Source organism: Doryrhamphus excisus, linkage group LG22, assembly GCF_037039965.1.
Source record: "Doryrhamphus excisus strain RoL-2023G ecotype Guam linkage group LG22, RoL_Dexc_Guam_v1.1, whole genome shotgun sequence".
NCBI lineage: Eukaryota > Metazoa > Chordata > Actinopteri > Syngnathiformes > Syngnathidae > Doryrhamphus > Doryrhamphus excisus.
The window spans coordinates 8,092,353-8,116,764 of NC_136378.1; the positions used below are offsets into that span (position 1 = coordinate 8,092,353).

At 39.2% G+C, this 24,412-nt stretch overlaps 1 protein-coding gene across 2 annotated transcripts; it reads right to left on the bottom strand.

Moving 5' to 3' along the window:
- Nucleotides 1-1,144: 1,144 nt before the first annotated feature.
- Nucleotides 1,145-22,670, bottom strand: plp1a (proteolipid protein 1a). Of its 2 annotated transcripts, XM_058062968.2 has the most exons (9): nt 22,629-22,670; nt 13,078-13,225; nt 10,017-10,203; nt 9,218-9,374; nt 8,857-9,025; nt 7,449-7,522; nt 7,322-7,387; nt 4,798-4,909; nt 1,145-1,390 (listed from the first exon to the last, which is right to left on the bottom strand). In XM_058062968.2, exons 2-9 carry the CDS (start codon nt 13,079-13,081, stop codon nt 1,329-1,331), a joined length of 831 nt encoding a protein of 276 aa, XP_057918951.2. In that variant the 5' UTR covers nt 13,082-13,225; nt 22,629-22,670; the 3' UTR covers nt 1,145-1,328. The 2 variants fall into 2 exon arrangements, with proteins under 2 accessions (XP_057918951.2, XP_057918953.1); XM_058062970.2 differs by lacking the exons at nt 1,145-1,390; nt 4,798-4,909; nt 22,629-22,670 and adding exons at nt 4,965-6,963; nt 16,554-16,569.
- Nucleotides 22,671-24,412: the final 1,742 nt, after the last annotated feature.

Sequence of the window (24,412 nt, forward strand, 5' to 3'; positions counted from 1 at the left end):
TGGAAGAAATGCAATGTTGAATAAATTCAACAGTTTAATTTCAACATTTAAATTGTAATGTTGATATAAGTTGACTGTTTTAAGTATACTAGGTAGCATAAACTTGGTAGCTGGTGTTATAAAAGGAACGAATTATTTACAATGTACTGCAGTGTAAAGCTTTACATGGGTATTTGTATATAAAATATATTAAAAATGACTTTGTTCGTGAAATAACTTCAAAATGTTTATGAAATATTCGGTCACCCCACAAAAAAACAGTTAGATCTGCATTGGAAATAAAGCTAACATTGCGAGCTTTAAGACCCTGGGAGTTTCTTAGTGGGTGGTTCGGTCGTGCACTTCCCTGTTGGGGGTGGACATACGTCATTACAATCAATCTCAGTCAGATGTACAAAGGACGGGTAAGTACTTGCAATAAATGCTTTTATATAGGGATTTAGTATGACACTGTATAATTCCTTCATTTGTCGCTTCCCAGGCTTTCCCAACTGTTTATATGCACCAAGGCTAATAGCTAGCATGATCAGTGTGGAATGTCAACAACAAGCCAGTCACAGTAGCCGGCTAGCATGCTAAGTTGAAAAAGAAAAGATGTTTGTGGATGTCTGCGTATTTTATTGTGTATTTAACAATAGGCTGGCCACCCGCGTAACATTGAGTACAGCCTTTCGTGTACTTTCTCGTAAGATAGACCTCATAAAAGAATAAATAGAAAATAGCCACATTTGACAGGCTGCTACATGTCTGCGCATGTGCAATGGTGGATTCGCGAGTCACTGTTGTCGTTGTGGCGTATCATCAACTCACTGATACAATAAAACATATCCTGCATTCCTTGATGGTAAATATCATAATAGTTATGGCACATTTAAGTATCTAAAGTACATCATATGTGTTAAATACCCAGTGCTTCGAACAAGCATGCATTGTTATTACTTAGCAAAGCTAACAACATTGCTATAAGACATGCTAAAACAGTTGGCATACTTTTGGAAGACCTCCTGGTCATTCACCCTTGGGATCACCTTGGGATCATGTCCCTCACTTTGTTGACTGTTAGATGAAAATTGACTGGGACATTTGAATATATATATATTATCTAAACTGAGTTAGTTCAATTTCACTTTTGTCAGTTGTCTTACCTACATGGAAAACATAACCCTTGGCATTAAGGCTCAGCTTTTTAAAACCTTTTTCTCCTTTAAGGATGAATTGACTCCCTCTTGTGTGCCACCCAGTGAGGATGAGTGGGAAGAGCCTCCTGCTGAAGGTTATCCTACTCGGGGATGGAGGAGTCGGAAAGTCGTCATTGATGAACCGCTATGTCACCGACCGCTTCGATTCGCAGTCATTTCACACCATCGGTGTTGAGTTCCTGAACAGGGACCTGGAAGTGGATGGACGCCTCGTTACCCTTCAGATCTGGGACACCGCCGGCCAGGAACGCTTCAAGTCCCTGCGTACGCCTTTCTACCGAGGCGCCGACTGCTGCCTGCTTACGTTTGCTGTGAACGACCTGCAGAGCTTTCAGAACCTCGGCGGCTGGAAGAAGGAGTTTATGTATTACTCTGATGTCAAAGAGCCCGAGCGGTTCCCTTTTGTGGTGCTGGGCAATAAGGTGGACATGGAGCAGAGGGAAGTGGGTGAGGACGAAGCACGGGCCTGGTGCGAGGAGAATGGATGTTGCCCTTACTTTGAAACCAGCGCTAAGGACGACACGAACGTCACAGCTGCGTTCGAGGCGGCTGTCAGGGAGGTTCTGGCTGCTGAGGATCACATTGACCACTCGGTGCTGAGTGGAACTATTGATCTCCATGGCAACCGGAAAATATCTCGTGGGTCCTGCTGCTGACGGGTCAGCTAGCAGAAACATGATGGCCAGTGAAATATTGTTTATGGTACATGTGGAGCAGATAGGAATTGCTCAAATATAATGTCGATAAGATATAGCTGACACAGGATTTTTTATTGACGCTGATAAGATGCAATCTGAGGGCAGTTTCAAGGGTGCGGTCAGCGTCGAAAGGGCTGAATTATTGCCCCAGCTGAGGTAGAGGAAGTCTGAAACACGCTTCCTTTCAGTATAGTTGCACATTTCACCTCTTTCTGCAAATGTGCCCATTAAATGCTTCCGCAGCGATCAAAATAAATACTAATTAGAATTATTATTATTGAGTAGACAAACAGATAGCAAGCACATTGTTGTAGTTGATTTTTCTATGGTATACATTAGCAGACAAATGCTATAGCAAGAGACCTAAAGTATTTACTGTTTACGAGCTGATTACATTTGTTTTCCAACAAATACAAGGTACGGAGCAATACAAATTGATCATTGCTCAAATGTGAGATTATTTTTATTGACCTCTGTATAAAAAGGGAACTGTAAGCTTTGTTTTTATTTTTATAACCCCACAAGAGTGAAACCACAGGTGGTAACACATTCTATTTCATTTCCAAGTCACTCATGTACTTTTTAATTAGTCTGCCTTTTCTACTATTTATAAACTGCTGTTTGTTTTCTGTCAGGCACCCCTTCATTTCATTGCGGGTTATTTTTTTTTCTATATCAGGGAGTGATGAGTTTGCTTCCCTGGTGTGTAGAGGAGCTAATGATTATTGCACTGAACACTAATTTTCCTAATCAGGGCATGTTTTTACTGCTGTCATTTTGGCTTTAATAATAATACAGTGCTTTAGCTTTGCTCGTTTATAAAGTCTTCTCGGCTTTGCTGGTAGTGTTTATTATATACGCACACGCAGGTGTCTACTGAATGTGAGCACAAAGATACAACTTTGTGCATGGACTCCATTTATACAGTAAGAAATGGAACCATACTTAATTATTCAGAGAACTGTATGATCATTTCAGCTTAAGGGTACTTTAGTTTCCTTTAAATGTGCTGTCGGCACACACATGACTTGACACTTGGTACGAGTTTAGTATGAATTCTCAACATATCGGTATATATTGATTGCAGCTTCAATGATTGTGTTGTCTTCAATCGTATATTGTTTATTAATTATGTCGTCACACTATGTTCCCTAATGGTGCCGGCTTTTGTCTCGTAAAGGAATCGTGTGCGTCAGAGAGAGTGAAAGTTTGTGAAATTTTGTCCAGAAGTATCTGAACTGGCTTTTTTTTTTACTTATAATGTGTTTGCCTTCTGCCAAGTTTAGACATTCAGCTTAGCTTTAAAAAGGATCACATCAATGTGCCATTAAGCATTCAGGAATTACAGGCCTTTGCTAATTAATAATAATGAAAAAAAATAATATTCTGAGTTAAAAAAAAACCCTGCATATTTAATTAAATTGAAGCTATTTTTAGCTCAAATTAAGCATTTTCAAACATAAAAATGTTGAAGTGAACTAAACTCAGACATTGTCCAAATACTTCTGGACTTAGCTGTATGTATACAGTAGTACATGTGCAGACTTGCTGACCAATTACATAAGCTTCACTGTGAACCTCAACCAAACCGAGTCAGGTACTGCGTAATTTTGTTCAATGCAGTAGATTATTCACTTCATTGACCTTAACTGATGGTACCGTGTATTTTATTCTTTTTAACAAAAACCGCAACAACTATTTGTGTTAGTGTTAATTCTCTGGATGAAACATCCTTTTGTCCTAACTATTTCAGTTGAAATAATGTAGCCTATCAGTGTTTACCTGAGGTATTTATTATATGTGCTATATTTTCATGCCAGTGTTGCTGTAATATTCATGAATGTAAAACCTAAATTTAGGCCCTTCCACAGTAATGGCTGAGATAAATGTTCAACGGAACGTATTTTATAATAACGGCCAAGATGACAAGATTGGCATCTGTTTTTGTTCAGTTCAAGCAGTGAATTAGCTTTAAAGTGTGTGGAAGTTGGAAAGTTGTCCAACTTTTGTTTTCATGATCTCACTTCTTCCCTTTCTAAACCTTTTTGCACTAAATTTGATAAGACTGGTTGACGGTGCTTGGCTGCAAAATAAAATAAACCAAATCTAATGTTGTGTTTTTTGTTTATGTTGATTGGACAATCCTGATCGGATACAATACTCGATTTGTATCCGATCTAGAGTTGAGTAAAAGGTGCTCACCGATGTATCCAAAAATGTCCCACTACCATAAGCTAGCCAAAACTTCTTAATATATTATACAGAATCATTGAGTTAAGAAAATATGGACTTTAAATTGCCACAAACGCATTCAGGAAAGAATAGTAGTGATGTGCGGATCCATACTAAAATATTAATATGTCTAATACCAGCTCTTTATGCTCTAAAAAGTCAATTCTCAAATCAAAATATCGATGATTTTATACTGTTTTTTCTGTTGTATATTAACATCTTTTGCCTCTATTGCTTCAATGACGAAAGAACAATCAATTCAACGCAACAGGCACCATTCTCAGGAGCAATTATGACCATCCCTAACATTTAGACCGTCCATCTGATGTAATGTTAGGTCTCTTGCTAAAGTTCCATTTCTGTTGGCCTTAGCTGCAAAGGTTTCAATATTTCTCCTTCCTGTTATGTGGAATGGTCAGCGGCCCTGATGTTTTTCTGCAAGCTCTATACTCGCATTTTTTATTCTCGCTTCACGAAAAAAAATGGCACATTAGATTGACATGATCAGGGAACCTATAAACTAGTACATTGGTTCAAACAAAACTAACCCAAAAGGGTTTTAATGGAAACGCAAAATGTTCAACTCCCGATGAAAACAAAGGCTATCTCACCAATAACAAATTAGAAACTGTCAGACATGTTTGCTGGGTAAGGGGAGCACAGCATACCGCCTCTATCCCGCATCAGCTGGCCATATAGTTCATAGCCCTCCGTCTTGGCCCTGGACCTCAGCCTCCTTAGGTTGTCCTGGTTCATTGCCAACTGCATGGAGGAGTGCACCTGCAGACAAAAGTGGAGGGAATACAAAACGCCTAACAAAACCCCTTCACACAATGTGCCAGGTTAAGTATGATGGAGAATTTTAAGCAGTACAAATAAATATTTCAGAAAAGTTTTGCACAGAAACTACAATATTGCTTTTATTATCAAATATCGCCAATAAGAACAAAAAAAAAAATCAAACAGCCAGCTGCCACTTGACAAAATACTACTTACAGCTAGATAAACTATGCTGTTAGTTAAAAAGAAAACAAATAGAAGAGTTAAATGCCTTGGAAAGTAAAAAGACGTTATACAATAACAACAAAATGCCCCTCTTTGTTAAACAACCTCAGTCATGCACTTAATACAAACCTAATTTAGTTATTGTAGTACTTTGCGGTGGTGCTAAATCATCAAACGACAGTGAAACCTCAGATAGCGTCTGCCCCGGTTAGCATGATTTTCTGGTTAATGTTAAAAATGTACATCACAATTTTGTCTCCGTTTGTGCGCATTCTCCAGTTAGCGTACAACATGTCGTGTTGTTAATACACCGCGCAACTCCAGCTGTGTTCTTAATGTTTGTTTGTTTTTTTAAATCAGTAAATGTTCTTCCTTGTTAGCATCTATTAGCTAGCAAACAAAATGGCAACCGGAACCAAAAGTTACAATGTCATGAGCGGCTGACTTTCAAAAATGTTAACACAAAACACGTTTTACATGTATAAAACCATTTTAAATACATATCCATGAGAAATTAAAAAAGGATAAATGAACATTTAAGGTTACTTTTACCTTCACTTCAGACGTGACTGTTCCCAAGACATTAGAGATGTGCGATTCATGAACGATTCATTCAAATCATTCACTTTTACACTGATTTGGGTTTCCCTAATAATAATTGTAAAACTAAAACATGTTTTGTGTTAACATTTTTGGCCTTCCGGATTGGATTAATTGGATTTATATGATTTCTTATTGGAAAAATGAATTTGGTTAGCATCTGTTTCAGTTAGAGTCAGACCTTCACAAACGATTTACTGATGCTAACAATGGTTCCACTGTATAATAATATAACACAGCTCATGTTTTTTTTTATTTTTAGGTGTAATTATTTAAGTGGTTGCTAAATGAAATTCAAAATTCTGTACTGTTGCTTTAAGAGCAAAGCTGAGTCATCTCAACAATGTTTTTAGGCTACAGGTCCAGTGTCACTTAAAAAGTAAGCACATCTGCCATCTCACAAGTATGAGAAACAATTCCAGACCGCACTCGATCCAACTTAAGAAAAAAAGTCCCTTTGTTTGCTAGAAAGAAACAAAATCTAAAATTCCTTCAGCCCCCCTCGCTCGCAATCCATCATTCCCATTATTTAGGGGGAGGTGGAGGTCAGGGTTGCTGTCCCAGAGGATCCCCATTGATGCTTTAGAGACGTCTTACCCTCTCTTTGTCTACAAGACTCTTTCCCTTGACATGGTCACATGACCGCTGCTGGAAAGTTCTCGCGCAGGTGGCCTCCAAAGTGACTTTTATATCGGCCACTTAAGAGAGGGCATGAATCCATTGTTGAGGCTGCTCGCCAGCTCGTGAGAAAAGTCCCGAGGTCAGTTACGAGCGTGCTTGTCTGCCACCATGACAACCAGATGTGAGAAATGGTATCCATGGTTACCCCTAATCCCTATTACTTTGTTCACGTAAATGTAAGTTTTAAAACACTAACCTCCAGCACCGTAGCACAGTCGAATGAAAATTGTTTAGTGATATGTCATTGGGGAAAAAAAAAACCAAAAACTGAACACGTGTGTCCCGCTCTATAAAAACATAAAACACAATACATTTCTTGAAAAAAAGTTTTGAGAGTCCACGTCAGGCCAAGAAGTTCATTACACATGTGCGAGTGATGGAAAGGAAGAAAACCGTTACTGTCCCTTTAAATCCCTGTGCTGGTGCTACAGTGGTGACAATGCAGGACAGACAGGAAGCTGGCGAGCCTAACACCGTGCACCTATGCCCTTCCTGCCCAGATAGCGCAGAACGGCAAAGTTATAGGTGGTTGACACAGTATAGGTCAGCTGGAAGAAGAGAACAGCAGACACGGAGATCATTAGAAGAGAAGGAAAAAAACAAAGACATGATGATTAACTGCTAATGACAATCTGATTCCACCCGTATAATAGCTTATGTAATGGGGCGTACGGGGAGTATAATGGGTGTACCGTTTGCCTGGCTGGGAAAGCAGCAGACATTACAGCACTATGATGATGTTTGTGTCAGCTGAGAATAAGGAACAGAGAGCCATAGTCTAAAAAGTCATCAGTCATGCAGGCCTGAGATGCCTCGCCGCCTCCGCTCGGAGCGTCACATGAGCCATAAATACTGCTGCCGTGGAATAGAGGGCAAAATGACCGCAGCGGAGGGATAATCACTCACCAGAGCCATGAGAGTGATGCCCGCGCCGATGAAGGCCGCAATGTAGAGGTCGTAGGTCATTTGGTACTGATAGGAGAGGATTTGCATTACTGGCTATATAACATGCTGCTTATGGTGACTCTTATACCTCTCTGGTCTTGCAGATCGTGGACAGAGTTATTCCGCAAGCTTTTCCCGGCACAGCGTTCCACGGCAACAGCCCTGTTGACGTCAAGTTGATCTAATCAGTCGGTTGCGCTCATTACAGATGAAATGGTCCCAATCTTGTTATCACACCACAGACGCCATAAATAACCCCTCCTAGAACATAAGTCTAAAGTCTATTTACGTCAGGGGTCTCAAACTCAATTTACTTGGGGGCCACTGGAGCTAGGGTGTCTTTAAAAAAAGAAACAAAAAAAACGCATTTATTAAAAACGGAAAAATTAATAAACTTTGCTTTGGTTTTGATTTTCTACAAGAAAAGCTCTGATAAAAATATTTTACTTTTTATTTTTCTACACAATATAAGATGATAAATAAATAAACAAATCAAGAATAAAGAAAATCAATCAATCAGTAATAAATAAATATAATAATAATAATAATAAAACGGCAAATAATAAAAACTTAAGAAACCACATATAGTCGGTGGGTAGACAAATTATTTTTTTCAGATTAAAATGAACAAAGCATTATTAGAGCCCTGTAGACATGACAAAACACGACTATAGTCACATTTATACTCTTTTTATTTACAACATATTGCGCAACTGCAGGGTCTTGAGACACATGCTAACTCGCAAACTAGAGAGCTAGCGACCTAAACGGTAGCCTTCAAGTTATTTCCTTTTAACTTAAATAGCCAAAAACTTACCACTTCCACACGGATAGGGAGGATAAATATTAACAGTTATTTAACCTTTAACATGAACATTAATCAAACGTAATAATTTTTTCTGGGTACATGATACCATACAGCATCCATATCAAACTTTTTCGCGGGCCGCGAAAGTTTCATATCAAGGCGGGGGCCTCAAACTAGTGTCCTGCGGGCCACATTTGGCTCACGGGCCGCGTGTTTGAGACCCCTGATTTACATCTTTGTGTAAAGAAATACAAATACAGTCGTCCCTTGGACATTGCACCCTCACGATCCCCCCCCCCCCCCAAAAAAAACACAATTTCTGAAAAAATTGCTGTTTCTGTGTTGACTATAGCATATTATTTGTCAAAAATATTGAAAGACAAGTTATACGTAGTATTCCGGTCACCAGTAGTGTTACTTTAATGAGACAGATGTTACTTTATATTACTTTAACACGGCATCACATGCGACATAACAGTGAGAAACAAGTTCTCGCATTCAGTGTGGAAGTGGTACGTTTTTTTTTTGTCCTTCTTCCCCACTCCATTTGAAACCCTTTACTACTGCATGTTAATTTAGAGTCGCCATTTAACCTGTCACGCAAAAGCTGTGGTAATAAGAGTGATACTGTTATCATTTTTGCATAAAGAACTCCACTGCTCTTTGATGACTTAGTGAAAGTTTATACCGTATTGCCGTGCGTCGACACATAGTTGGTTGATGCTTGCTGGTGTCTCGGTGAGATCATCGATGGTGTGGCAAGTGGATCCCATGTTGTAGAAGAAATAGACAGGAAGTGTCGACAAGGCAAACACCAACAGCCACAGCAGAGCCAGGACGTATGTCAACACTATAAACTACACAAGAAAGCAGGGTCATGTCATCACGCGTGCACACAATTGTACGTTCATCATCCCCAAGGGATTTTAAAGGCTTGAGGATTTTCCGCACGGGCACCCACCGGGACTGATGTGTATTAATCCACATCCGATCTTTCCAATCCCCTTTACACATCCCCACTGTGCCCCTATCCCCCTCCTCCTCCTCACCGTGGAGCTGAGACAGCGGCCACACATGGTGCTCCGGAACTCTCCAAAGGTTTGCTTGGCGGCATTGGTGGTGTAGAAGCCCTCGGCCAGCAGCATGATGCAGAATAGGAAGAAAAAAGACGCCAAACCGTAGATGACATACTGGAAATACTGAATGCTAAAAAGGGAGGAAGAGAGCCACTGGTAAAATACAGGTTTTCAAAATAAAATACATTTCATTAGAGATGGGGATAACAATCGATGACGGAATGAATTCTATTGATTGATCATTATTGGAGTCTTGAGAGAATTGAAGTCAACTATTTGTCTGCAACACGGAAAGGTGCTGTTGATTTTGTCTCATCAAGGTTTGTGGTCCCCAACCTTTCTAAACCCATAGACCGACCCTCACCCTCACGGACAGGGGCCGTGCATTAGCACGATCAGATGTTTCAGCAATGCTACTGTCAGTTACTATCACAACTCTGTGCGTGTTTTTATCGGATCGGATCGGGAATTGTACCTGGCATAATCTTATCACTTATTTCCAAAAGTGATATACTGTACATTTACATTTAACTGACTTATTATTTACAAAACTAATTAAAAAAAAATATTTTCGGGGGTTTAGGGACCCCTGGTCATATGATCAACATATATTGTACTATATGCAACACTAACTATAAAAAGACTTGCCTCAAACAAAAAGATTGCATTTTAGAGTTATGGGAAATTGAGTTATAGTTGTAATTCTTGGAAACTCAACACAATGCCTTTAAAAATACATCCATACATTTAAACACTTAACATTACCACGTACATGTAAGCAAGTGTGATGTAATCCTGCAGGTTACGGGCAAAGTATGTCTCGATGAGTCTTTCGGTCTCTGTGAGCGCCTGGTGTCCGCATCCACAGAAGAGGGCGATACCGGAGAAGCAGAGCAGCGTGGCGACCAGGGAGCAGTAGGGAATCCCACCCAGGCAACGCATACAGCACTCATAGCAACCTGCCAGCACCAATTCAGAACACATTACTGACTCATACAATATAAACAGAATAAGGTTATGTAGGCAGGTGCTTCCATATATACTTGTATATAATCAGGGCTCTATATTAAAAACAAAAATGACTTGCCCATAGGGAATCCTTAAGGTGAGAACTACTTGCCTGAACTTGTAAAATGAAAAGACTGCTATAATGATATCATCTAATTTTTGTGGCATCACATGAGAATCTCAAATAAAGATGAAATGATTATCATTTCTTGTGGTTGTTTTCCTACGTAGATCATGACGTTGCATGGAAATCTGGATTGTCAAGAGACCCTTTTATAAGTTGTGCACCACAATGAAACATTATTGAATAGACACATTTGTGTACTAGTAAAGTGTTTTTAATCCGGGAAAAAAAATGCTCAATGGTCAAACAATAATTTGTGAAGCAAAGGTGAGAAAAATACACAGAGAAATGGAAGCGCTAGATTTTGTAGCTTGTGCAAAATCAGCACTTGGTATTGGATCTAATCGGTGGTGTTTCATTGTGACCACTTCAAATTGTCACAGCAATATGATTCACTCACCTGTGCCATCATTTGATTTGCTGCCGCTAATAAAATACAGTAAAGTCTCGTTATATCGATATTCTCGGGAGTCGGAAAAAATACCGATATAACCGGACTATCCATATATCCGATCCTGCGCCGAACTGCATTAAAAGTGGGCGGATCTTTGATATGGCATGTAATTTTCTCCTTGAGTTCATGGATTGCGTATCTAGCATGCTTTTGTACTACAATAAATTTTGTACTACAGTAAATAAAAATAAACTTACGCTGTAGTGATTACCGGTTACCGGGACATAATTCACCCCAGAACTATCGATAGGGAAGGTGTTGCCACCCGGAGGGGTAGGCGCGAGGGAAGGGTGTTTTCCGCTGTGTGTGCTGCACTCTGGTGGTGGAAGTGTGAAAAATAAAGTTGACTGGAAGCAGCCGTTCGCCGTGTTCTTTTTTGGTATTGAAATCCTTAAGCAAAGATTGATTTAAGCTGCTTTTGTATCGATATAAGCAGACCAAATTGGCTGGCGGGAGATGAAAAGGGCATCCTAGTAACCGGATTATCATAATAACCGGGTATCGTACTAACGGAGCTAATTATATCATAAAAGACTAGAAATTTGCCGGGAAATGAAAATAGTATCGTAATAAGTAGTAATTCGTTTTAACCAATATCAATATAACGAGACTTTACTGTACTTGTTTAGGAGGCACTGGTTCATCACTTTTTGGTGTTTTCCTTCAGAAGTTGTTGAATTAGATGATGTTTCGTAGTCAAACGATTGCTGATTGGTTGATCGCAAACAAGAACGGGTGTGGGTAAAACGCAGACCGCGGTCTAAATAAACGATTCTGATTGGTCCATTTCAAGATTTGCAAGGATTGGTTTGCAAATTACCACCGGAATTCCGCAGTCCGTGTTTTACCAACACCCAACAAGAACCGCTTTTAAAAGTACTCTTTGCAGTACGGCATGCCAAAGTGCACTTGCCCGACGGGAATATCGAAATTTTGTTTTAACTTGCCCCGGGGCCATCGGTACATCGTTATTGTCGAGCCCTGATAATGATACATTGGATTCACTACAATATGTACACTTGGTCTGCCTGAAAAGCTCCCAAACAAGAGCTGAGTCAAATATTCAGCCTGCAAAGATGATATTATTATGTACAGGCACACATAAGCTCTCCATCTGCTGGTAACTTTCTAAAGCCGCACAAACGTGTGCTGTCTTGAATGGATGCAATGGTCAAGGACGTGCGTCTAATGTGACCCCAGCTCACACCCTGACTCCATTCATGGCAGCAACTGTGAGAAAAGGGGGGATGTTAGTGAGGAGAGATGCTGCTTTTGTGACTGAAGAGACAACAGTCTTTGTTTGTCCCAGTGTGGTGGTGGTGGTGGGGTCACAAGGGGCACCAGTGTCCCACAAACAAAAGCCAGAGGCACCTTTATGCTTGGAACTTATATGCACACATTCATTGACTTCCTTCAGAGAAGAAAGCGCGATGGTGGCAAGGACGGAGACGCCAACAATGCAACAGTATGAATGCAAACATGTCCGTTGGTACCAAGGATATACACTACAGCTCCGAGGCTTGAACACAAGCACTTTTCTGTTCTACCAAAGTGTCTATACCTAAATTACAGCCTCTATGAAAACAAACTTTACATGTTTCATTCATTATAGGCCAGCAGACAGGCGGAAATAAAAGAGCACTCAAGCAAATCACAGCCAGGGACACAGGAAGAGACGGTGTTTGCAGTTATTTCACACCATCCCGAGCAAAACATCACACGTGCTTTCAGCAGCCACCCATTGGGAGGCAGGTGGGAGCATACAAACTCTACTCTAGTCTGTACACACACACACAAAAAAAAAATTCAGCAGCCTTCCACTGGGGACGCCTGCACAATTCAACACAGATGTATCTTGTATCTGGAAATTCTTCCTTCACTGAGGTGATCCGACAATATTTATTACCGCATATTGTGTAGGTGCACAATAAGTGTTGTGGCCTGCAGTGAGGCCATTTGGGAATTAGCGTGCACCTTCATCCAATTAACCAATTACTCCCCAAACACATGGACTCCAACCGATATTTAGTTATTTTTATGGCACAATTTCATCTATGTAAGAAAACAACTCTAAATACATACACAAGTTACATAAAATTAAAGAATACTCTTACTAGTATACATGAAACAATCACATTTTATCAGTAAAGCATAGCACACCTCCACAACACCTTCCTCCAATTAATCCAAGCCACAAATAGAACAAAAAGTGAATGAAAGTGGTCATAAAAGAGGTTGAAGACTCACCCATGTCTGCAAGGATGCCTTGAGGATGTGAACGCTTGTGTCTTGCCCTGCAGCTGCTCCACTGATGATATGCGCCAACTCGCCCCTCATGTTATCAATCCAACTCACCCCAACAATAGACAGAGCCAATGGTGATTTCTAGAACAATCTTAAAGCAACAATGTCGTCTTTCAGTCAGCTCCAAAGGCGGGGAATAATGAAGCCTGGTCAAGTTTGTCACAGACTCGTTTTGTTGTTGTTTATGCACATACTAAAACTTGCAAATGGTGGCTTTTTAATATTAATACTGACTTTTAATCATCTTTTTTTCTGAAAATAAATCACATACATGATTTGGATACAAATGTGACATTTACAATATACAGTATCATGCAGTTTTGAAGGAATTATGTTTAAGGTTGCAGAAGTTTGAACGAATTAAAGGGGAATTAATATGAATTTAAAAGCATTAATTAATCGGGGTCGGCACGGCGGTCGAGTGGTTAGCGCACAGACCTCACAGCTAGGAGACCAGGGTTCAATTCCACCCTCCGCCATCTCTGTGTGGAGTTTGCATGTTCTCCCCGTGCATGCGTGGGTTTTCTCCGGGTACTCCAGTTTCCTCCCACATTCCAAAAACATGCTAGGTTAATTAGCGACTCCAAATTGTCCATAGGTATGAATGTGAGTGTGAATGGTTGTTTGTCTATATGTGTCCTGTGATTGGCTGGCGACCAGTCCAGGGTGTACCCCGCCTCTCGCCCGAAGACAGCTGGGATAGGCTCCAGCACCCCTGCGACCATTGTGAGGATAAGCAGTAGAAAATAAATGAATGAATAATTAATAATAATTATATTAATTATTATAATAATTAAAAAATAATTAAAAATAATAATTAAATAATAATAATTATTATTAATAATAATAATTAATTTGAAAAATTAATGATCGCTTTGTCATATACATACATCCATTTTCTATGCCACTTATCCTCACTAGGGCAGCGGAGATATGCTGGAGCCTATACCAGTGTGAGAGGCGAGGTACACCTTGGACTGGTCGCCAGCCAATCACAGGGCACATATAGACAAACAACCATTCACACTCACATTCATACCTATGGACAATTTGGAGTCGCTAATTAACTTAGCATGTTTTTGGAATGTGGGAGGAAACCGGAGTACCCGGAAAACATGCAAACTCCACACGGAGATGCCCAAACCGTTGTTGGCATTTTTTTTTACATAAAAGGTTTGTTTATGACAAAAAAAATCACTATTATGTAAAAAGTGTGCCTATATATATATATATATATATATATACACACATATACGTATATATATATATGGAGTGTGCAGTGCATGCAAACCAACAGGTGACGCCAAACGACACTTTTCAAGCCTGTCAGAGCTTTTCTTCCTGTCACTCCTGGACACAAGTGACTTGATGCAGATGTGAAAAAAGTTTCTCAAAGGCTGTTTGCAATTTTTGAACATCAAAACAAGATAACTTATATTGAGGGTTGCCTTACATTTGAGTCAATAATAATAATAATAACAATAATCACAGCAAGTTGTTAACACAACATATTTCATGCATATTTAATATACCTAATGAAGTGTCTTTGTGCTGCCGGTTTCTACACTCTCCAACCCCCCCACATGTGCAAAAAATACTTGAATAAGTAATCATTTATTTTAATATTACTTTAGGGGTTTTTTTTGTCTTGTTTAAAATATAATTTTCACATATTTTCTATGATTTTTGTCTCTATATTAGCTTGGCTATATTGTAAATCACCATGCTACCTCTACTTAAGGGCTTAAAATAAATAAATAACAGACATTAATTAGTAATTTAAAAAAATCCTTAATGAATACATGTCTTTTATTCTTTATTTTGATATGAAATACACACGTTATGTTATTACCGACAAAACATGAACAGATTTTTTTTTCCCTCAACATTGTGTGTGTTTTTTTGTTTTTATTGCTTTTATTTGTGATGCAAGAAATAATACTTATGTACTTGGGTGAAAGACAAAGTCTTTTTCCTTGTGGGCTCACGTAGCATCAGATCCCACTATAAAATGTTCTTGATGAAAATGGATGTGTGCACTGTGGGAGCAGCATGCAGCATCATTGATCTCAGGCCGAGAGAAGCAGAGTGTGTTCTCTCATTGAGCTCCCTTCTGGCCAAAAAAATAAAAAACCCTTATGAGCTTATTCCCATTACCACCACTAGGTGGCAGCTTTTCCCTGCCTCTCTAAAGTCCCATACCGTTATCCTTCACATCTTTGAACATCCCGTCTATCAAAACATGAGCTATTATCAGCTTCTTTTTCTAAACCTCTTTTAATTTAGACCCCACGTGAGAACATTTAATGGAATAATGGAATCTATAATTTCAAAATGGTGGATATGTAATATTGTCACAGAGCTTTTTATTTCCTCTGCAAATTAATCTACTTACTCTCACAGTACAGCCGCCATTAGATAATATATTTTTGTGCTCCCAGCTCCAAAATCCTCTGAGAGACAGCCATGTTATACAAGGCTTGTTCTCCTCTAACCAGGCTGTTACATCATGTTTAACTACCTCTTTTTGTGGTTAATTCGTTACCTTAGCCAAGTAGGAATATGCCAAGAAAAGCAGTATTGTTGGTGTTAGTTAGTAGCATTACACAATAAACTCCTCCACAGATTTCTATGGATCTTTGTGAAGTGTTGATAAACATCCATTTTCTAGTTTTGAACCGAATGCGAATGCAACGTGTCTCGTTCACTGTCAAGCACGCTGTGACTTTACATACATTTATAGAATTGCTTGTAAGAAGAAGTTATTATATTTTGATGATTACAGTTTCACTAAGTTGCTACATTCTACTTCACAGCGGTGTCCAAAGTGCAGCCCTGGGGCTGTTTTCAGCCTGCGGCTGTTTATTTAATTGGCCCATATAACATTGTGTAAATATTATTTAAACCCACAACATAAAAATTGAAAAATCAGCAGTAAATTTATAAGAATAAAGTCAAATGTCTCAAGAAAAAAATGTTTTAACGTTACAGGAAAACAATGTAATTTTCCTAGAATAATATTGAATAATATGATGTAATGTACAATTATGTACTTTTGAAAAATATTTAAAAAAATTTGTATTAAAAAAGTATAAGCGAGTATAAAAAAATACATGACATGGAGATTTCACTGTCTATTATGAGGGAAAATTAACATTTTTGTCGCATAAAGTTTAAAAAACAATATTTTTTAAGTTGTTAAAATGTCAAAATATTACAAAATAATTTACAAGAAGCAAGTTGAAAAAACAGCAAAAATAAAGAGATGTAATTCTACAAGAAAAAAGTAAAAATATTACCAAAAAAAAGGAATATTAAGAAGATACAAGAAAATAGCTATAATTTAACAAGAATAAACTCATAATATTTCATAGAAAAATAATGTCCTTTTAGTGGCACAGAGTTAAAAAAATACATACTTGTTTTTAAAAGTCATTATGAGAAACATGCATCCTCCCATCCACCTGTTTTCTTTGCTGCTTATCCTCACGAGTGCCCCGAGTATGCTGAAGCCTATCCCAGCTGTCTTCAGGCGAGAGGCGGGGTACACCCTGGACTGGTCGATTATGAGAAACAAACGAAAACTAAATAAAGTGACATTTTTGGAAAATTAGATTGGGGAAAAAGTTATAATTAGAGAATAAAGTGGAAATATCACAATAAATTATTGACAAGTAGAACATTTAGACGATGTCTGTGTAGATTCTTTGTATTTCGGTTGACCGTTCACCTTCAAATTAAAAGTCTTCTTGGATCTCCAACCAGCAAAAAGATTCCAATCTGATAACAAATCCTTTTCAGGAGACAAATTACTGGCCTCTATGACTTTATCTCCAAGGCCTCTAACATGTAATGTTCCTCTGATGTACTCCTTCCTGATCCTATCCATCCTGGTCACTCCCAATGTGAACCTCAGCATCCTCATCTCTGCACCCTCCGGTTCTGCTTCCTGTTTTTTCCTCAGTGTGTACCTTTCCTTTCATTTTAGCATTTATTGATTTAATTATTGTGATGACTCAATATGGCGTCACTTGGAGAACTTGACTGGGTTGTCTAATTTCAAGGATAAGCGGCATAGAAGATGAATGAATGCATTTCTAATTTCACACTTAGTCGGTGTACTCCAATACACTAGTGTACACAAGCAATTAAAAAGTAATGTCTCCTTTAAACTGTTGTTGATATGTTGACTACAATCTTTGTTTTTTTTCTTATAATGAACTTACACTTTTTTAAAAGTCATTGACAAACTTATAAACATATTTTGATGACTTGATTTTGTCTCCCCATAAAAATACATCACTAACGAGCCCACTTCCTTTGAACCCAGTGTGGTTTCTTTGCGTGAATCTGTCTTCAAAACAGAGAGCCTGTTGTGTCGCAGTCAAATATAACTATTGGTGGTGATCCAACTCTGTGGGTGATATGTGTGTATCACCTCGCCTTGTACTATCCCTCTGCTGTGTTCTCATTGGGCCGTAGTCGCCTTCTGTGGTCATCTTGGGGCTTCCTGTTTGGAGGAACATTACCCCTTCTTTGTGTGTCTCAATAGTTGACTCAGCAGTCTGGATTCTGAGAAAGAAAGGCTCAATCATATCAGCAATCCATTACCAAGGTAGACTTATCTCTGCGGGGGCAAAGAGGGGATAACAGACCCTTAGGATGATCACTAGGTTCGGTGTCTTAATGCTGTCGTTGTGGCTGCAGCTAGTCATACATTTGATATGCTGTCAGAGAGCTACTCCCCCCAAATATTACATCACTGTACTATATTTAGTAGTAATAGTACAATAGCTTGTGTATGATGGTAGTGCTATTGTGCCCTTAACATTTGGGGACACGGGTAATGATACACCCACTTTGGATCCGGTAGTTAGTCCTGTGGGGTACGTTGGTGTAGGGCAGGGGTCTCAAACACGGCCCCCTTTGAGGCCCCCGTCTTGATATGAAAGTTTAATGTTAGTGCGGCCCGCGCAAGTTTGATATAGATGCTGTATGGTATCATGTACCCAGAAAAAATTATTATGTTTGATTAATGTTCATGTTAAAGGTTAAATAACTGTTAATAGTTATCCTCCCTATCCGTGTGGAAGTGGTAAGTTTTTGGCTTTTTAAGTTTAAAGGAAATAACTTGGAGGCTACCGTTTAGGTCGCTAGCTCTCTAGTTTGCGAGTTAGCATGTCTCAAGACCCTGCAGTTGCGCAATATGTTGTAAATAAAAAGAGTATAAATGTGACTATAGTCGTGTTTTGTCATGTCTACAGGGCTCTAATAATGCTTTGTTCATTTTAATCTGAAAAAAATAATTTGTCTACCCACCAACTATATGTGGTTTCTTAATTTTTAATTATTTGCCGTTTTATTATTATTATTATATTGATTTATTACTGATTGATTGATTTTCTTTATTTTTTATTTTCTTATTTTGTGTAGAAAAATAAAACTGAAGATATTTGAGAACAGTGGAATGTTTTATTAGAGCTTTTCTTGTAGAAAATCGGAATCAAAGCAAAGTTTATTCATATTTCTGTTTTTAATAAATGCGTTGTTTGTTTTTGGAAAACCTGATGCGACCCAGCCTTGCCCAGACCCTAGCTCCAGTGGCCCCCAGGTAAATTGAGTTGAGACCCCTGGTGTAGGGCAAGATTTCCAAGTCATTTTCAACTTAAAGAGATAGTTCGGAATTTTTAACATTAATCATTGGTGACTCCAAATTGTCCATAGGTATGAATGTGAGTGTGAATGGTTGTTTGTCTATATGTGCCCCGCGATTGGCTGGTGACCAGTCCAGGGTGTACCGTGCCTCTCGCCCGAAGACAGCTGGAATAGGCTCCAGCACCCCTCGCAACCCTTGTGAAGATAAGTGGTAAAAAATGAATGAATGAATGAAAAGTTGTATGACATACTCATCTGCGGTGTAGTACATCAGCGGTGACTTACTTCCCATTTCGTCCTGTTGGCCGAATTCTGGTCGGATTTTGGTGATGAGGAATGTAGTTGTGGTTAGTTGGTGAGAACATCTAAGTAAACAGTTTGGCTTTTTACACAATATGTCTTCGAAAGAGTAATACATTTGCATTGTGATCCGTGCATGTAAACACTATGGAACACATACACAACAATAGGCAGACGAAATACAAATTAAAGGGATAAATGAACATTTAAGGTTAATTATACTTTCATTCTTGTTGTCAAAAACATGATGTGCCAGCGAGATCCACGCGGACACCACAGATTTTTTTAATTCAGTCGTGTTGCTTATCTCAAGTCTCCGCTAACACCTATTGAATTCAAGAAATAAATGACAAAACACAAAGGGGTTGTCTGTGTTGATCTCGCTGCCACATTGTGTCTTTGTCAACAATCACATCTTCAGTGAAAACAGTAGGAACCTTAAATGTTTCAGCCTGGTGACGTAACTGTGCTTGTTAGCAAATAACTCCAGAGTCCACTGCTGATGACATCATAGACAGGCGACCAAGCTGATTTCCAGTTCTTGTTTCCATCTTACACAAGGACGTTTTGGGATTAAACTTAATTAAGAACACCATAGTCTACACGCTGTGTATTAATAACTCCACAATACGTGCTAATCTGAAAATGTACGCATACTGAATATAAGCTGAATATAGTTTTTCATACATGTTTATTTGAAAAATCAGTTTTTTTAAAGTTCACCTGAGAGTACGTCACCTTTTTCCTGTTTACGGAGTCGCCACAACCCTTTATATTTCGGATACCCTTCCTGATGAATACCGATGATGGTTACTAGTGGAGGTTCGAACCCGAGGTGTCCAAAATTGCTATTTTGCGCCATTGGTGGTACATCGGCTTTCATTAAAAGGAAGATCCTGATACCGATATCACATTTTTATGCTGATATCAGGCCGATAATATCGGAGAACATGAGTTTTAATTTGTATTTTTTTAATGCAAGCCAATAAAATAACTCAACCTAGGCCTGACCTGAGACCTGAGGAGCATCCTCCAGAGTTGACAATGCCTCTCCTGTGACGTGTACACTTATTAATGACCAATAGAGTCGTGTTCTCATATCGGAACTTGACAACAGAAATATACATCAAGTTGAGTAGAAATAGTTGAAGCTTTACAGTCAACAAACTGAATTTGTAAAATGGAAAAGGCTTTGACAAATATTAAATATTTCCTCCTTGGCAGTGTGCAGGTGAAGATGGCACACATTGTTTGCTTTGTTCTGGCACTCATCTAAGACATATTTGTACAAGTGCGATCCCATACTCTCGCTTGCTCTGTTCTTTTCTTTCCCTAATTTTTGAGGAATAAAACAGCTGTCCGCAAAACATCTTGGACCCGCTACCGAAATGTGTGCAGCTGCAGCTCTATCCTGTCTTCACAGAAAGCAGCCATTCAAAAGGTTTGAACCAAAAAGTCAGGTGTGTAGGTGGGTGCATTGTCCAACTGGCAGAGCTCCATCCCCGACTCTCATACACCAGCAGATTAACCCACATGCTGGTGTTAAGTGGAGCTGGACTGTTCACAATGAAGGGATGATGTTCTCCAAAAACAACCAATAGTGAACTAACCTGATATTCTTACATTGTTAATCAACTGCTACATAGTATCTGCAGAACCAGTAGACCAGGGGTCTCAAACTCAATTTACTTGGGGGCCACTGGAGCTCGGGTCTGGGTGAGACTGGGCCGCATCAGGTTTTCAAAAAAAAAACGCATTTATTAAAAACAAAAAAATTAAAAAAAACTTCGCTTTGCTTCCAATTTTCTACAATAAAAGCTCTGATAAAACATTCCACTGTTCTCAAATATAAGATGAAAAATAAATAAACAAATCAAGAATAAAGAAAATAAATCAGTAATAAATAAATAAATATAATAATAATAATAATAAAACGGCAAATAATAAAAACTTAAGAAACCACATATAGTTGGTGGGTAGACAAATTATTTTTTTCAGATTAAAATGAACAAAGCATTATTAGAGCCCTGTAGACATGACAAAACACGACTATAGTCACATTTACATACTTTTTATATTTACAACATATTGCGCAACTGCAGGGTCTTGAGACACATGCTAACTTGCAAACTAGAGAGCTAGCGACCTAAACGGTAGCCTTCAAGTTATTTCCTTTAAACTTAAATAGCCAAAAACTTACCACTTCCACACGGATAGGGAGGATAACTATTAACAGTTATTTAACCTTTAACATGAACATTAATCAAACGTAATCATTTTTTCTGGGTACATGATACCATACAGCATCCGTATCAAACTTGCGCGGGCCGCACTAACATTAAACTTTCATATCAAGGTGGGGGCCTCAAACTAGTGTCCTGCGGGCCACATTGTGTCCGCGGTTCCTAACCATTCACACTCACATTCATACCTATGGACAATTTAAAGTCGCCAATTAACCTAGCATGTTTTTGGAATGCGGGAGGAAACCAGAGTCCCCGGAGAAAACCCACGCATGCACACTGAGAACATGCAAACTCCACACAGAAATGACCAATGGTGGAATCTAACTCGGGTCTCCTAGCTGTGTAGCCTGCGCGCTAACCACTTGACCTTTAGTCAGACCAGTGCCTCTAATTATCTGGGAGGTCATTGTCAAAGATGTAACATAGGCTGACTTCATCCAGATGTTGTTGAGGCTTTGGGAAATGTGAAATGTTCCTAATGATATCTAACAGCAACACCCTGATGACATGTTGAGATGAAGTGATGTAAGATGCTTCAGATAATCTTCGGTGCAATACCAGGTAAAATACCATGTTTGCGGTGAGGCTTTGAGGTGGAAAGTAGATATTTATCATTCTGAGGGCTCAACATTAAGTATATAAAAAAAAAACCTTGAAAGCCGCTGTCACTCAAGTTTAAGTTCCATTCTTTGAGGTAACCATCATAGTTAGGAGTACATAGTTAGGAGATGATACCAGAGTGTCCACTTTCAACAGAAGCAATAACAGGGTTGTGATTGGGAATATGGTGTTGTGGTCCGATTTGCAGGAGGAAGATGGAGAGATTTTGGGACTTAAGGAGTAAATTATGGCAGCATTGAGTCCTACACCTGGGTATCAACATGTTCTATGGCAGGTCTTTGTAGATGGATCTACTTTTGGGGCGGGTAGAACTAAAGCTTGGACAGTAGGACTGGACCAAGCATAACATTTTATGTGGGTCTTTGTTCCCGACTGGTCATGGAATGTTCAGCATTAACAACAATAAGACTGAGATTGTCGAGCGAAGGTGAATACTGCTATTTGCTTTCTTCTGTCCCAAACACTGAATATTGGTCCTACAGGTGCCGGATACCTTGACTTGCACCAACAACCAAAAACTGCACTACCAGAAAACATAGAAAATATTATTAAAGCACAATAGACAACAGTAGTGGCTTGCTAAAAAAAGAAAACAAAACTTTCCAACCTACATTTGAACAATTAGATTTTAAAATCAGTGTAATATTGTACATTAAAGGCAGATTAACTTACTTCTTCCAGTGTGTTGAATCGTAGCTGCTTCCCACTTGGCAAGTAACACATCACCTCTCCCCTCTAAACAGTATTCAACAACATATTTTGTTAATTTCAGAGTCATATAACACACAAAATTACAAAACACACCAACTTTAGCTACACTTACGTTGCACTGCTACTCGGCGCGTCCCGGCCAATATTGCAGTTAGCACACAACCTTTTCTGTGTAAACATCGTCAAAGTACAATGTCACCACCGAAATATATTGCCCCATCCATGAAATTACAATGTATTATATTAATTTTATGAGTAATTTTCAACTTACATTGGTGTTTATAGCGATTTTCCTGAAGATAGTTGCAAGCTCTGGTGCTAGCTATCTTGTCAGCTTTACTTCCTGATCTCGCGGTAGCCCCACTACGTACTCTCGCAAGATTTCCCCCCTCCCCCCAGCGCTGCCTTTCTCTTAAAGGAACAGTACCACAGAGATGGCAGCACAACATCAGTCCACTTGGCTACATTTGTTTCTAACAGCATTAGGTTAGTCGACATCATCACTTCTGTGGGAGATTGGGATTGTTTTCCATCTTTGTTTACTCTGTTATGTTCCTTTTCTTGGTTTAATTCATAGTCAGGTTACACTGATATGGGGTCCATACTGATGTCACACAGTTTATGCTCAGTCGATGATGCAACAACACCCTGCGGTGTAAATACGGCTATAAATGTCAAATATCTGTGGGTCCCGTGATGATGTGTTGAAAGTATACATCTCTTAGCTTTGGCATGCAAGCTCAGCTCAGTGATGTAGAAATTCTCTGTGTTGTATCCACCCACAGATATTCCTGAGTCATAAACTGCTTTGGAACTGGAAGGAGAAAATACCTTGCTGCTTTTCTTCCACACGCTCACAACCAGAAGAATCTTTCGAGAGAAGAACCCAGCTGTGAGAAGTATATATTTCTTTTTCTCCCCCATATTTAATTGTTCCTTTTGTTTTCCCAGGTCGAGATACAGTTTCAACTTCATGCCTCAATGCTCAGCTTTCTTTAAAAGCTGACATGTGTATAATGAAGAAAATGCAACTTCCCATCATGCAATTACTCTCGGCAATTTCTTCTTCGTTCTACTGCTTCATCACGCCTGAAGTAGATTTATATTTCTATAAGGTGCATGTCCTTCCATTAACAACACAGAGTGATTCTCTGTCACAGTAAGGCAGTAATGAGATATCCCAAGAGTTGATATTCTTGGGATTTTTCTTTACACCACGCGTGACTAACCTGCGGTTTTTAAGTCCAATTTACATAAGTCCCTATGCAGCAATACCAGTTCATTCTTTTATAAAATATATTTATATTATTCACATGTATTTCGCTACTACAGATACAGAATGATGCAAAGCAGGGGCCGGTCATTGTATGCGCCGGGGGGACAGGATCCGGGTCTTAGGTCAGCATCTTGGTCAGTGAAGCTGAGCATCCATGTGTGGCCGACCCTGGGGGAGTGCGGGTGAAATGTCTTACCAAGGACAGGACACAACAGCAGCGACACGGGATGGAGGAATCGCCGTTTGACCGCCAACCCTCCTGAGCCACTGCCTGGCCTGGTGACATTGTTGTTAAATCTGGTACTTTTAGGGGAGCGACAAGTAAATTTGAGCAAGATTGGTTAAAAAAAAATGGCCTCCATCAAGCAAACTGGCATTGAACTGAGCAACTAATTGGTCACTGACCATTTCCTTATTGATTATGGCTTTTTAAATAAGTGGACCAGGAAGTCTAGACTCGCCTATAATG